Here is a 16028-nt window from a genome sequence, read left to right on the forward strand (position 1 = left end):
GCAACAAATCAGAGAAGGGAAGCCAATAAGATAGTAAAATGTAATCTTTCAAATTGCTTCCTTAGGTTAAGTATTCAGCAAAAAATTACACTTGGCAAATGGATTATTTCCCCAGAATCATCTCCACTAAGGATTTCATCTGGGGTGTTGACAGGGTGTGTGCACAGCAATTCTCTCATGACTTCACATACAATCTAAGCGTTGGCTATTTTCCAACATTCATTCTGCTTTAGTGAGTGCTGCTAAAGTGCTTTGATGTCCTCAGGTGTGAAGTCCCCTATGAACACAGTTTGTTAAAAATATGTTTATGGTAATAGTTTTGTTAGATCTTTTCATAATAGTACTTCCCATTTTTAATTACTTTTCTAGGATAAAGATGGACAAACCCACAAAAATGTATGACATATAATATTCTCCTCTCCCACTCAAGAAAACAATTTTTAAACTTAAAGTCTACGTTTCTCTTCTAATTTATTTATTTGAAGTATTTCCCCATTCCTACAAAAGACAGATATGTTTTTTAAAAAATAAAATCACAATAATTCATTAAATGTAACAATAAAAAACAACAGCTTACTTCACAATAAAAATTGCAACCCAAGAAAACAGCAACCAAGGAGTACATTTAAAAATCACTCCTACATAATTGCTCAAATTTACAAGCCCAGTCAAACTCCACAGAGAGATTCTTAAAAACCCCACACATCTAGGCCAGAGATTTGAAACGTATGGTCCAGAGGCTGAATTCGGTCCCTTGAGAGGGCTTATCAGGCTTGCAAGGCATCTAAGGCAACTCTCCCTTGCTGCAAATCTGGCCTAGCAAGCATGCAGTGAGCTCGCCAGTTCAGACATCCATTCACCCTGCTCCTGATCTGGTGTGTTGAACTCACTGTGGGCTGCCCAGTCCAGGCATCCACTACAGGTTGGCCAGTCCAGACACCCACCACATTCCATTCCCAATCTGGCTTGGCGAGCCATCCCCTGTTCCAATCTGAGCTGAGGCATCCAACCCTCCTTCAGTGCCAACCATCTCAGCCAATGCCAATCTGGGCTGGTGAGTGTGCTGGCAGCCACCCCCCTCAAGTTGTATTTATGTCATATCTGGCCCTCATAACAAATCAATTGGACACCCATAATCTAGGCAATGAAAAAAAAATCGCAACGAGCTCCCGATGGCTTGCTGGAACAAAACCTTTGCCAAACTTCCTAACTATAACCAGAGAAGACACCCTACAAATCTAGACAGATTTCCAAAGGTAGGATTCACTACAGAGAATGCTGTCATTGATATACAGTCATATTAATATCCTGAAAGAAGAGATACCCTTTCATAAAAGGGACAGAACTTAACTAAGCTCGCTAGGTACTGAAGAAATCATTTGGGGAAGTGTTTTTTTTTAATGTGCAAACGAGAAGAGGGAAAATCTTCCTTTTTGGGGGCTGTCAAGTGACTTACAGTAATCTATAGGGTTTTCCAAGCAAGGGACATTCCAAGCAAGTTGCCATTGCCTGCCTGTGTGTAGCGACCCTGTATTCCTTGGTGATCTCCCATCCAAACAACGACTAGGGCCAGCCCTGCTTAGCTTCCAAGGTCTGACAAGATTGGTCCAGCCTGGGATATCTAGGTCAGGGCTTCTTCAATCTGGAAATTTAAACCATAATTACTTATTTTAAAATAAACTTACTACATAGAAATGAACATTCAGTCATTTGCCACTTGGTAATCACTGCTGTCAGAACTGTTGCTGATTTAATGTAATGTGAGTCATCTACATATAAGATTTATGAGCTACTTATAGGTGGAATGTGTTTCTATATCATAAATTATTTTTACTAAGGACTGCTCCCTAGGGTTTATAATGAGTCTCCCAATGGTCAGAAAGAATTGCACTTTTTTTTACTGTTTCACATTTTCTATTTCATCCCTTCAGTTTTGCCGTTTCCTTCATTCTCTCTTCCTTTACCATCATTTACAACTACCTTGATAAAAAAACCACAAAATTCTTTAACTCCTTGACAACTGCATATAGAAGACACTGCAAATTAATTACATATGTAGTGTGGTCCTAGAGGCAAGTAAGGGAGTGAGGGTGGAGAATAAACAACCAGACATGTGACTGGCCAGAGTTTTACTGAATACAACCATAGAAATATTGGTGTAGCTTAAGGCCTAAATCCAGCATTGGATGACCCACCTGCTGACTGATGACACTGACCTCCTCCAGCCCACCTGCTAGGAGAACATCATGGAATGGTAAGTCACAGGATCACACATGGGTGCTATCTGAGGGTGAGAGATAGCTTACAGCTCTTAAATTGGATTGACTGCTGAATGATCCCTCCCCCAAAATCCCCTACTGGAGGAGGAAGTCATGAAAGCTCAGCCTCCCCCCCTCCCGATGAATCCTTCCTGATGCCCAAACCATCTACCGTAAGCTGTGACAACAGCGTGCATGTAAGAAGTAGATTAACACAGTGCTGTGACATGCAAACCAAGGGAGGTTGGGAGGAGAAGCTGGAGCCGGTTGTGAGTGGGCTCTATCAGCAGAGTCTGTTAAATAGGGAAGTGTAGTCGACCCACGCGGTCAGCGTAAGAACGAGACGAGACGCGGAGATAACATCTGGTGGAGATCGCCAGCAGCGGGAGACCGGAGGTCCGTGTTCCTAGCGAATCTCTCGTCTGCCGGTTCCTGGCACCTTTTATTGTTATCCTATTGGGGGCGTGTAGGAGGGAGGACGGGGGGGAGTTCGGGGCGAGCCGGAGGTCGGGGAGATCATCATGCTTGATGCATGATCTCACATCTGGCTACGTCGCTTGGAGAAGAGCGTCACAGCGTCTGAGCCTAATCCTCACCTGGGGGCAAGACCATTGTCCCTGCGCCCGGTGATTGAGCCAGACAGTTCACGACCTGTGACTCATGGGGGGATGAGGAGTGGGGGTGCGATGCAACCGGCAAGGCCGCAGGTCCGTTGGCGTGCCAACGTTCTACTACGGCACTGCCGGGTCGGCAGTGCACTACTACAGGGAAGAGGCAGAGTGAAGACTCTGATGTCTATGTTCTCCTGGAGTTTCTCCCCACACCCAGCTGTCTGATTGGCTGGCTGAGGCTGCTGCTGGAGCTAGCACAGCCCTTTGACTATGACAGAAAAAACACTTTCCCTTCACTCACTCCTTCCTTTCATTTGCTCCACCTCCTCCCAATAACGAAATTCAGATTCAAACGAAATTGGTTTATTGTATCAGAGTAACAATCAGGCTTTACTCAAGCATTGCCGTAACTGAAATTCAAACATCCCTGCCACTCTCTAAAACCCCGCTTTTTGCCCCTTCCCACAGCACCCCATCAAGCAGAACAGTTCCCCTTTCCAGGCTGTGCTGCGTCTCCAAGGTTTGAGTCTGATAAGGAGCCAGGTGCTGCTTGGCTCTGGGAAGAGACCGTTAATCAACATTACAAACAAAGCCTAAGGCAAAGTCAAACAAAGGAATACACATCCATCAGGAGTCACATTCTCCCGGCTTCCCTTGGAAAACTCATGGCTAGAACACATGCGGGGGGTCTTGAAACCCTGACTCATCCCAAAACAGACTCATGGTAATCATGCCACCAAATACTACACAGTACTACATAGACCAGTGATGGCGAACCTTTTCGAGACCGAGTGCCCAAATTGCAACCCCAAACCCGCTTATTTATCGCAAAGTGCCAACACGGCAATTTAACCTGAATACGGAGGTTTTAGTTTAGAAAAAAGGTTGGTTCCGAGGTTTGTGTTACTCAGGAGTAAGCTTGGTGGTAGTTGGTGGCTTGGCTTTGAAGCAACCGAGCAACTCTTCCAATGGGTGAATCACGACCCTAGGAAGCAAGCCCCATTGCCAGCAACCGAGCTTACTCCCAGGTAAAGGATTGCACTTTAGTTCTTCGCATGAAAATCAGTGGGGTTTAACAGCGCTTAACGGGGCTACCTACACTGCTTCCCCAAAACTAGGTCTTGGGTTTAATGCTAATAATCAAGCCCAGTGGCCCATGCCAGCCTAGATGGGGGGGGGGGGGACTCTGTTTGCACGTGCCCACAGAGAGGGCTCTGAGTGCCACCTCTGGCACCCGTGCCATAGGTTCGCCACCACTGACATAGACAGTACTACATAGAACCACATGTACTATATACCCCAGATAATCTCTGCAAGGGTAAATTATTGGGGGTCCTAGGCTCAGTGAAGCTAAGAAGCTCTGGATATGGATCTGCACCAACATGGAAGATGTATTGGGAACTCTATGCTACCTGGATTTCTATGATAGATTAAAAATGGAACATGAACATAATGAAGTGAAATACTGAATATATGAAGTCACTTTTTACAGAATCAGATCACTGGTTTGTCAAAGTCAGTATCAGCCACTTTGACTGGCAGTGGCTGTCTGGGTAATAAGCCTTTTATATACTACCTAACCCTTTTAATTGCTGATACCAAGAACTGAACTTGGGACCTTCTATATGCAAAGCAAATGCTATACCGCCAAGCCACAGCCACAGCCACTCCTTATGTAATATTAACATGTTAACCCCAAGGGGTTTGGGTAGCTGGAGATGGCACCTCTGCTGTGCTGCCTCCTGAAGGCTTCCAGTTGCAAGGCTCTAGAAGGCTCTGCTGTGCTGCCTCCTGAAGGCTTCCAGCAGCAAGGCTCTAGAAAACCCAGCCGTCTCAAAAGTCCCCATAGCTTTTGGATGAGTTAACTCTGAGGGCCCTAGGTTGGTGTTCCTAGCTCAAAATGCTGGGTAGAAGCCAACTAAGGTAGGCTCCACCTCTGGGAACACCCCCGAAATGCCCCCAGCTATGCCAGTAACCTCCTGGATGTCAAGACAGCTCTGAAGACCAGCCGCTCATTTAGGTTGGGTGCTGTTAAGTCCATGGTGCCAAATGCGTGAGCATGCTGTAGGCAGGAGGGAGCTAGGGTGTGGTAAGACAAGCCAGAGGCAAAGTGAGTAGCACATAAGGCATAGTCAACCAGTCTGGAGTCAGGGCAGGCAGCAGGCAAAGATGTGGTCAAGGCAGTTCAAGGTCAAGGCACACACGGGAGATCAGGCAGGTAGATTGGGAGCTGGAGGTCAGAGGAAGACCAGGCACATGGAGCTTACCAGAAAGTACCCTCGTTGCACCCAGGCAGAGCCAAGCCCGTAGCAGGGTTTATAGAGAAATTCCTGACTAAAGAGGCTGGGATCCTGCAAGAGATCCCTCCTTAGATGCAGATGCCTCCATCTTGCAGAGTCTTCTGTCATAATTTTCAGCAATGCAAACACTTCTCCTTTGACTCTGCAGCTGTAGCCTCAGTCTTTGCCTCCTTTGAGCAGCTGGCTCGTATCTCATCTCTTCTAAGTTTCATGAAGGCTCTCCCAGCTGCATGGCCTCAGACTCTGCTAGTGCTTGCAAGGATGGACTTGGAACTGGCTCTACTGCCTGCATTTCCTCACAAGTCAACCCTGAATGCACAGTGCTTTCAAGCTCTATATCAGAGTCCTCAGTGCCCAGGGGCTGGCTCATGATACTGAACTTGCACCAGCGCGATAAACCTATTTGCCACCCCCCTTGGATTGGGCTGCTTGTAATTTTACAACAAATCTTTCCTACCTTAAAATGTGAGTGGATAACAAATGCCCATATGAGGCTGTGGCCACAGTACCCCCAGGCTACTTGCATGGCATGCATGTGCAACTAACTGGGGTGTGAGTGAGGGGGGAGTTTTCAACTTTTAATTTTCAGTAAAAACATGCAGCCTTACTAAAGCTATGAAAGTCTAGATCTGACCAGTACCAGCATGGAAGACTTCTAGTTAAGGAAAAGAAAACACAGGAACCCAGGCGTTGTTCACTTCAAAGAACAGAAGGGTTTATTCCTTGTTTCTAAAGTCACAAAACAGTCTGACAGAGTGCAGCGCAGCAACTGTATAACCAAAGCACGCATAGACCAAACTGTTCTGTGCATACATATAGAGACATTCAACCAATTCAGGGAGCAGTGATGCAATCACACTAGATGTGCTTGGTCATGGTTGCATCACCCACTGAAACTAGGTGAAAGGTGGAGGATTGCATCAACCAAGCTGTCAAGTGGATTTTGGTGATCTAACTGTCAAGTCTATACCCCTTCCCCAAAACTACTATGACAGCACCTTTATTACTTTCAGCTGTTCTAACATTCTCTGATGCTTATTCTGTGACACAGCTTTGGTAAACACATCAACCCAACATTTAAAATCCTGTCTCCAACATAGGCAAGTTGAATAGTTCCATTCTGTACTTCTCCTATGTACTTAGTTCTTGTCTTCATGTTTGCAGTCTCTTCTGAAATGCGATGCAGGTCTGTGAATCATCAAACACGATTATAGGCTTCTTTATGGATTCACCCTAACCTCAGTTAGCGGTATACCAACCTAAAGTAGTTCTTGAACATGTTTCAGACAATGCATGAACCTCCCAGCCTCAGAAGTGGACAGGCTGATTGTGGTCTGTTTCTATTCTAGAACACCATTTGATAGCTACATCACTCATAACTGAAATTCCGACAAAACCAGTACAGGACTTCCACTGTCACCACAGTCTGCAAATGGAACTATCTGCAATATGCACTAGCTCTGTGCTTTTCGCGTGGACTGAATCAGTAAAACCATGATCAGCAGTTCCTTTTAAGTACCTAACCACCGCTTTAACACCCTCCCAATCTGTGTTTGCTGGAGCTTGCTAGCTTTTTTCTGCTTAGTGCACTCAACGGCAAAACGCTATATCTAAGCGTGGTCTAATTAGATATATGTAGGAGACTACCTACAACAAGATTTATACAGTTCAGGATTGTTGAACTCTCACTCTTCACTCAACTTCTCTGGAAAGTCTAGGGACATTGGTGATGTGGCAAACCCTTGCGCTTTGACAATCTAGTCTTTGGCTTTTAACTCATTTTATTTTGTTCTTTTGACTCAGGGAGATAACCTTTGCTTCTGGTGTAGAGATGACATCAATACCCAAGTAATGTTTGATAAAACCCTAAGTCGCTAGAACATACATGTCACTGAGTTGTTTGTACATTTAATCAAATTGTTGTTTTAGATCTTGCACACACACATATATCATCAACATAAAGAAGAATGACCTCTTGATTCTTTTAGTTCCCCTGATGTATAGACATACATCAGCAACAGACTTCTTAAAACCCCAGTTTAAGCAATGTACTGTCTTCAGTTCATTATACCAGTTAGCACCAACTTGGTTTTAAACCATACAAAGAAATCGATGCAAAAGCATAAACAGTATTTTGGGTCTGCTTCTTCCTTACCTGGTGCAGGCTTCAGATAAATTTTGCTTCCTCTCAGTTTAGCATTTAAAAAAGCACACTGGAAGCTCATGCAATGCTTCACCATAAAGCCTTTCTTACTAGCTAATGCTAGCATAGGCTGTCAAAGACTCAGGTCCTGCTGTGGGAGAATAGGTCTGGTCATAGCATTCAGCAAGCGGTCTTGGCCACAGAACCCTGGGCGACAAGTCCTTGCTTTTATACCTTTGAGTACCATTTGGCAACTCTTTTCCTCCGGAAACACCCACTTTGACCCAATTGCACTCCTCTCCTTCTGGCCAAAACAGTCTTGGTAAGCACCTGTTGTTGCACTAAGGTATTATACTCCTCAGCCATAGCTTCCGCGCCAGAGCTCTATTATTTCAGCTGGCGGTAGCTTTAACTTTTATCTCTTTATAGGAGACTTGGCTCTGATAATACGCAATGCTTGACAAAACATAGGCGTTTGAGAAAACCCATACCTGTCAGGAGGTATCCCTTTTGTAAAGACCTATCAGAGGCAATGCGAGGCAGCGCTCTTAATTTGTTTCTCATCTTCTTCACTCACTGCTAGTGTCAACTGTCTTGCAGCCCTTCCCCTTCTCAGCTTTTCTTCCTTGGGCGTTTGCCACTACTGGGAAGCAGTTGGTTGACCCAGGCACTGCAGGCTGCTGCCATGGCAGTTCTGTTAACCTATCATGCTGAGTGAAAGGTAGCTTAAAGGCTTACTCTGTGTTAGCATGGATAGTTTCCCATCCTGCATGCTTTTCCTAAAGTTTGCGCCGAGGGAGATCACAACCTTCCCATAGGAATGTGCGAAACGAAAACCTTTTGTCTCAGATCTCATAACTTAAGAAACCTCAATCTCACTTACCTTCTGATCCCCTTCCTTGTACCTTTTGCAGAAGCGTCCAGGTACCAACTTACGTGGCAGCGTAACTGCCAAAGATATGCAAATGATCCAGAGATGGATCTTTCTGGTATAGCAGAAACATAAAGGTCTGGTTCAGTACACTAGAAGACCATACTCTGTTGAGAAATTCAGAGTATGTAGCTGGCAGTGTTCAGCAGCCTCAGCTCCAGAAATGTTCCAGGCGATGTTGGCATCCAGGAAAGCAAACAGCTGATTTTATAGTATGTAGAACCCCAAATTTCCTCTCAAGCAACCCCGCTTTTTCCAAAAGGAGAGGCGAAAGGGTTCGCCATTCTGCTGGCAGTATGCCTTTCTTTCACCAACCAGTTCTGGAACCCAGGATGGGAACTCACCTCCTCTGTCCATTTGGAGGCAAGCCACTTTATGTGAAAACTGTCTTTCCACCATTTGCCACCCAACTCTTTGCTAAAGCCTTGGGTAAGCCTCAGCTTTGGATTTTCAGGAAAAAGAAGACTATGGAAGTGAACTACACCGAATAGTCATCCGCAGAAAACCATGTGGTAATTGCTTTGCATTACTGACTGGGTTGAAATGAGTCCCAGAAAGGGTCGTGCATGAATTAAAACCAAATGGGCCTATCTGACTGTCTGAGTGCTTTTCGCTTGTAGGAAGGAAATGCGCTGCTTACTTTAGCCTTACTGCACACAGTACAATCAAGATAATTAGGACAGGACTGGCTGGCGCAAACCACACGCCAACCTGGACATGTTTCCTAACACTTTGAAACTGGCATGTCCTAGCACCACGGTGCATGCATAATAGAATACAGTCATCATGCATAGGTTTTGTTGGCTTTGCATTAAGCCATACTTTTCGTCCTACAGCATTGCTTATTTAGCTGAAGTAAAAGGTTATTCACACGGTATACCCGTGGCACAGACTCTCCTTGTTTCTTAATGCAGAACAAGGGTCTGCCCACTAGATTCCCAATTTCACATAACCCTCAGCTGTCAATCTAACAACGCTTAACAAAACAAAAATTCAAATGAAGAGCACAAAATATACATTTTACTCAGAAATTACATTTTAGAGCAGGAAACAAATGTTGATCCTTGTAAGATGCACCTTTGCTGCTTGGTACTTATCAAGCTAAAACAAGCGTGGTCAATAACAGGTTGGAAGACGCATGGTCAGTGATGATAAGGAGACTTTCCTTATTCACTATATGCTCCAGAACAAGCAGAGTCAATGAGCCATAGTGAGTTGGAGTCGATCTCACTTGCTTGTTACCAGGAAAGTAGATAGCTTTGCGGTGATTCCTCTGTCTGCTCAGCCCTAAGCTTTCCAAGGTGGCTTTGTTCTTCCTCTCGTTTCACTTTTGCATTTTGTACAGGCCCGTGCAAAATGGCCAGGATTCCCAATAGCGAAAACATTTTTTTCACAGCACAGGAAGTTAAGGATCGCGGACAGAATCAGCAGGAAAATCCCTCTCGCGATGATTTCTCAGCTGTGCTCTCAAGCTGGTAGTCCCTCTGCTTCTGGTGATGGTCTAGTGCAACAGCAGTGGCGGTATCAATCGAAGTCAGCGTAGACTCAGCGGCAGCTCTGGAAACTGCATACCAACTGGTCCCAGCTGCTATCCAACGACGCCAAGCAACAGATAAACTTTGTGAGGAGTCTTCCGAAATCTGTAAACCTCGGATCAGCGAAGCTGTGCAAAGACAGTTCGCATCTGCTTCCAGATGCTCAAACACAGATCCTCCTGGCCCTCAGGATTTGAGATTGTAGCCAAAGTTGTCTTGTAGAGGAGGACCTTTGCCCTGTCAGCGACTCAGCTGATAGATGCCTTTCAAAGCCGCCTACGCCTTGGCTGCAGTCTCAGCTTCCTCGCCAGATCAAACCAACTGTGAGTTTTCCACTGCTAGCACAATAGGCCTTGCCGTGCTTTTTCATCATCTGCACGCGTGAAACCAGCGGCTGTAGTGGGAGACGCTGGAGGAGGTAGAGATAGCATTCCACAGGTCCTCCACAGGTGAGATAGCTCTGCATCTTCTGACTCCAAGCCATAGTTATGCCTCATTCAGCCTCTCAAACCTTAAATGGGACATAGTGGAAAGCCATGGTAATACTTCGTCACACAGCACGCCGTACACTCACTGTTACTCCGCGAGTATTGCTTGCGTAGGAGCTGGGGCCTCCATAACCTGAGAGACGCGGAAGCTACTCAACGCTGGCGGTCGTGGTAACAGCAGAAGCAGTTAAGAGAAAAGAAAACACGGGAACTTAAGGCGCTTGTTCACTTCGCTAAAGAACAGAAGGGTTTATTCCTTGTTTTCTAAAGTCCACAAAACAGTCCTGACAAGAGTGCGAAGCGCGGCCAAACTGTATATAACAAAGGTTTAACTAGCACGATAGGACCAAACTGTTCTGTGCATACATATAGAGACATTCAACCAATCAGGGAGCAGTGATGCAATCACACTAGATGTGCTTGGTCATGGTTGCATCACCCACTGAAACTAGGTGAAAGGTGGGGGTTGCATCAGCCAAGCTGTCAAGTAGATTTTGGTGATCTAACTGTCAAGTCCTAACAACTTGGAGTGGAGGAGAACTTTAATCAGATTCTTCTCAAATGCTAAGTTCCATTACTGAGGTACCAAACAAAAGTGAAGAGGAACACCCCCCACCCCAAGACTCATAAAAAAAGGTTAAATAGTTTTAATTAATTAATTAACTGTGCATAATTGGTTTTTTCCTGTTCAAGAATTTTAAGTGTTTTATGATAAATAATATTTTCTACTATGGATTAAATGTTCTATCATTCCATTTTGTGGTGAATATGCAAAGAGAATAAAATACTGAAAGTTAAATGGATTTTCTGAAACATTTCATTGCAATTCAGGCCATGTCTGCAGAGCTGGAAAACTCAGTTCTATTTTCTGCAGTTTTGATTTTCATTGATCACAGCACATTGTCCTTCCAATGACCGATCCTTTAGTCCATATCTAATGCACTTCTGTTCTCCCATATCTGTGCACTGACGTATGCTGGACAAAGGGTCTGCCTAGGTATATACTGTTTGTCTTCTTCAAGACAGACCTTTCTCGCTCTCACAATCTTAACATTGCTGCACATTCACATCAAACAATGCACAGAAGGCAAACAAAGCCCAGAACACACCAAGCTGGAAAGAGCACATGAGCATATATCACAATACATGGAAATTTAGTCACATTTTTCCGGCACAATGAATTAGTAGAGATATTCAATTTTTTCCCAAGCCAATAAAATGCTGATCATATAGACATTAATGATGTCTCTAATGCAGACAAGGCTGTTAATAGCTGGATTACTGAAATAGAGCAGAAAACTTTCCCCCATTTTTTATGTTTTATGTTGTTTTGCCATACTGTAAGAATTGTAGTTTTAACTCTTTATATTTAACTGTATAATCTTAATTATATATATTGTTGTGAAGAGCTCTGATCCCTGCTTGTTAGGAGAGATTGGTTTATAAATTGAATAATTAAATTAATTAAAAACAAACTTAGACCATCATCTCATATGTCACTCCAAATTCTAGGGTCTATTTCCCACAAACTGAGTGTAAGCATAACTGATATCTCATCAAAAGTTAGCCCATGCTCATAAAAAGTTTTGTTGTTTATCTTTGAAGGTTAACATGCAATTTTAACATGCAATTGTCTGCAGCTGCAGCCCACAGTTATTAAAACTATATAATCCCAAAATAGGTAAGTTTTTGCCAGCAACTGTTATCATCAGTGAGATGAGACAATTAGGAATGATTGTTGGCTTCACCTCTTAATCTCTGTAACATCAGCTGCATAAAAAGCAATGGTAGAACACATGTGACTTTTGCAGCTATAGTATAGATGCACCCCAGAAAGCCTAAATAAATCTAGAAGACTTCTTGAAACTGCAAAAAACATAATTCAGTATAGATAAGGAGGGAAATTTTTTTAACTTGGAATAGGACAGCAAGAACAAAATTGGCCTATAAAACAACAATCTCCTTCCTAAATGTATCTGTCTACTTTTTGCTCAATTGTTAAAAAGAAAAGTAGAATTGTTGAGAAACAGAAATCACAGTGATGTGTCAGTCTCTCAAATCTGATAAAACAATACTGTCATCTTGGAAAATTAAGTCACATGAAAATCAGTAGGTAGATCCAGGAATTACTGTTGTGACATTTTTTCTGACCAGTCTTATTCAAGAGTGATGTGTGGATCTGCTCTCCATTCCAATACTACCAATACTTAGTAACAACCAACTATTTCTCGTTAATTGGTGTCATTTGTTTCAACCAGAGCCCTTTGGGGGATTGGGCGGTCTATGAAATCTAGTAAATAATAATAATAACCAACTATTTCTCATCAGTTAAATTACCTCTATCATGAATGAATGAAATCATTCATGTTGTAATACTTTAAGGAGTGGGATTCAGTGAGAATGAGGTGGATTGAATCGACAATGAAGAGAAACTAGCAGAATCACCAGAGATTCTTTTGTAACAGCCTCATTTGAGCAGGCAGCCATTTGGAACACTTCCCCTGGACTTCTTAAGGCCAAACAAATACCTTAACTTCTAAAAGAGGTCACAAAATATCTTATCTCTTACAGGTCTTGTTGACCTGTCACAACTTACACTACAAATATCTGACAAACCATTAGTTAAAAGACAAGGAGCTGAAGTTACAACACTGTGACTTAACAATTAATGCTTGTATTATTTGAGTGGTTTGCCGTTCTCTTCATTTAGGACATGCCAGTTTTTTATGAAAATCACTTGTAGCTATTTGACAAGACCATGGGATAAGTAACAAGCATTTTCATACTAACTAATTTGGATACTTTTAACATGCACCTTTATCACATGCTCAAAAAGGCAAATACAACTGCAGCAGTTTCATACAGTCTCATTAACACACAAGTACACATCTAATGCCAGTATGTCTGAGAAAGAACTGGTTCATCATAGGCATATCAGGCATATCTACAGCTAGAAATATTTTTATACCATAATTAAAATAAGTTTATCAATTGTCAAGCTTAGTTTTCCCAATTACAGCTCAGGTCCTTATGGAAATAATTGGAAGAAGAAGCTTAAGTCCCAGTCTGCTTCACATATCTTTGCCTCTTGGCAAAAATTCTATAAACACCATAGCACAGACTTATTTCACTCAGGGAAGAGCACCACCAGAAAAGAGGATGATGCTGCAATAGTGAAGGGGAGACATTAAGGATAGTTTGCTTTGGAACCAGGGGATATAACTCAATGAAAAAAAATTAAGGTGGGAGAAATGTATCTTCAAAGAGCTCAGACATAGAAATTTTATTTTATGAGACACAGCATCATGCTGGGATCTGGGGACCAGAGTTCATGGGGATGAATGTACCTGATTGTAGTTCCTTGCAGTCGATCAATTTTTTTATTTAACTCTGCAATAATGCTATGGAGCTCTGTGATCCGTTCTTCATATCGAAGCGTCGTCCGCTCTTGCACATCTTCATGCTCTCTCATTAGGTGAGGCTGTTCACACTAAAAACATGAGAATAAAGAAGTTCAAAGGAGAATGTGAGCATTACTATTGGCTACACAGAAATTAAATGCAAAACAATGATGCTATGCTGTGTCAGCTTCCCTCTCATAAAATCTAATTGCAGGTTTTGGCTATGAAACTACACAAGGGCCTAAAACATGGCTTAGCAGGTAGGTTTCCAGGATATTTGAATTTCATTTAATTGGATAATGTTCAGGACAGGACAGGATACACTGTAAGTAGTTTTACTCTTTTTAAAATTGATTTTGCTTCAGTCAACTCTTGTGGATGAAAAAAGCAAAAAAAATTTCCAAAGTGAAGTCATTTGGTAATTTCAGACTACCTTTAATTACAACAATATTTGTTTTATTTAGCTATTTATATCCTCCCTTTCCTCCCTTATCCCCCAATGGAGACCCAAATTAACCTAAAAATTTTTTGCCTCCTCCACTGTATTCTAACAATCGCAGTGTAAAGTAGGTTAGGCAGTGAAGTTTCTTGGCAGAGTGACAATCTGAACCTGGATCCCCCAGATCCTAGGCAGACACTAATTAGTACAGTGGATCCTCGGTTTTCATTGCCTTCGGTTTTCATCAATTTCGGTTTCATTGATTTTTTCAGTGAAAAATTTGTCTCGGTTTTCATCGATTTGCCTCGATTTTCATTGATTTGCAGTAAGGTGCAGAGGTTTGTGGAGAAAAATCACCTGGACAAAGCTGTTGCAGGCTGTGTCTGCAACTTGTTTAATGACAATGTCTTGCCCCATTTCAGACAAATCTTAAAGAGGCATCAGAAACAGACCTCTTTGGACAGCTTTCTGGTGCGACATTGGTTCCACTGGCTCTGAAGCTGGTCCTAGTGTCATTGTTTGTTACTGTTTTCAGCATTAAACACTATGTTTATTCACCAAAATTTGTTTTGGTATGTTTTTTGGAGTGCCTAGAACGGATTAATTGGATTTACATTGATTTCCATGGAAAAGTTTGCCTCGGTTTTCATCGGTTTTGGTTTTCATCGATTCTTTTCCGACAGATTAGCAACGAAAACCGAGGTTCCGCTGAACACCATGCTAGCTTTCAATGCAGATTTCAGCATGGAACTCCAACAAAGAAAATAACACCACCTTCAATCTGATGACGGACCATTAATCTGATCTCATTACTTCTTACATTCTAATAGTGAAGTCAGCCAAATCTTTATAAGTTGGCCAAATCTTTGGATACCTAATCCAGTGACTAGAGCTGTGAACAGGTATGAAACACCTTTCTACAAACCTGAAAAGGGTTCCAAGTTTGCAGAAAAATGTGAAATCTAAAAGAAAATATTGAGGGTTTTTTTAAAAAATCAAAAAAATGATAAAAAGAGCACCTGTACCTTTAAACAATGGATTCCCTCTGTGGTTGTTGCTAGGCAACCACAGGTTTTGATTTGATGCTATGCACACACAGAGTTCCTGTGAGTAAAAGGTGAGGGACGGGACCTTTCCAGGTCTATTTTCGCCTTTGAGGGAACAGACCTGGCCAAGATTGTCAGCTCCAGGTTGGAAAATTCCTGAAAACTTTGTGGTGAAACCTGAGGAGGGAAGGATTTGGGGAGGGAAGAGGCCTTAACATGGCATAATGTTAAAGAATCCACCCTCCAAAATAGACATTTTTTGCAGGGGGACAGATCTCTGTTGTCTGGAGTTCAGCTGTAATTCCAGGGGACATCAAAGTCCCAGCTGAAAGCAGGCAACCCTAGTCATGGCAGCAACCTCTGGGTGACTTGATATCACCTGAATTGCATATCTGCTTGCTACTGTTCAACAGCAGCCACCCTATAAAAACCTGCATGGTATGGGGTGATAAGAGCTTCCCAGTAGAATCTGCAAGACCCAGATTAAAATCCTAATCTTTCTGTGGAAGCTCATTGTGAGTGATTTTAAATCAGTCACATACTTTCACCCTAACCTACTTCACAGGGTAGTTGTGTACATAAAAAGGAAGAGAGGAGACTAATGCAAGCTGCTTTTGGTAAAGACTATAGTTTTCCAAGGTAGAGGCTACAGGGAAGGAACAGATGGAACACTTAAAACAGAGGGGCATATAAAGTTAGGTTGGCTATTGGGTGGGAAGAAGATAGAGTTGCCAACTCCAGATTGGAAAATTCATGGCGTTTTGAGGGTTAGAGTCTGAGGAGAGTGAGAAGGGACCTCAGAAGGGTATAATACTGTGGACTCCAAACTCAAAGGCAGCCATTTTCTCAGAGGGAACTAGGATTGCCAGCCTCCAG

The 16028-nt window shown here is 42.8% G+C and overlaps 1 protein-coding gene across 2 annotated transcripts in view; it reads right to left on the minus strand.

Moving 5' to 3' along the window:
• MCC (MCC regulator of WNT signaling pathway) overlaps positions 1-16028 on the minus strand; it is a 240601-nt gene that overhangs the window by 72234 nt on the left and 152339 nt on the right. For both annotated transcript variants that reach the window (XM_048503353.1, XM_048503355.1), the window contains one exon: positions 13614-13756. In XM_048503353.1, the coding sequence (XP_048359310.1) occupies positions 13614-13756 (143 nt within the window). The remainder of the gene's footprint in view (positions 1-13613; positions 13757-16028) is intronic.

The sequence above is a fragment of the Sphaerodactylus townsendi genome, linkage group LG07 (genome assembly GCF_021028975.2).
Source record: "Sphaerodactylus townsendi isolate TG3544 linkage group LG07, MPM_Stown_v2.3, whole genome shotgun sequence".
Taxonomy (NCBI): Eukaryota; Metazoa; Chordata; class Lepidosauria; order Squamata; family Sphaerodactylidae; genus Sphaerodactylus; species Sphaerodactylus townsendi.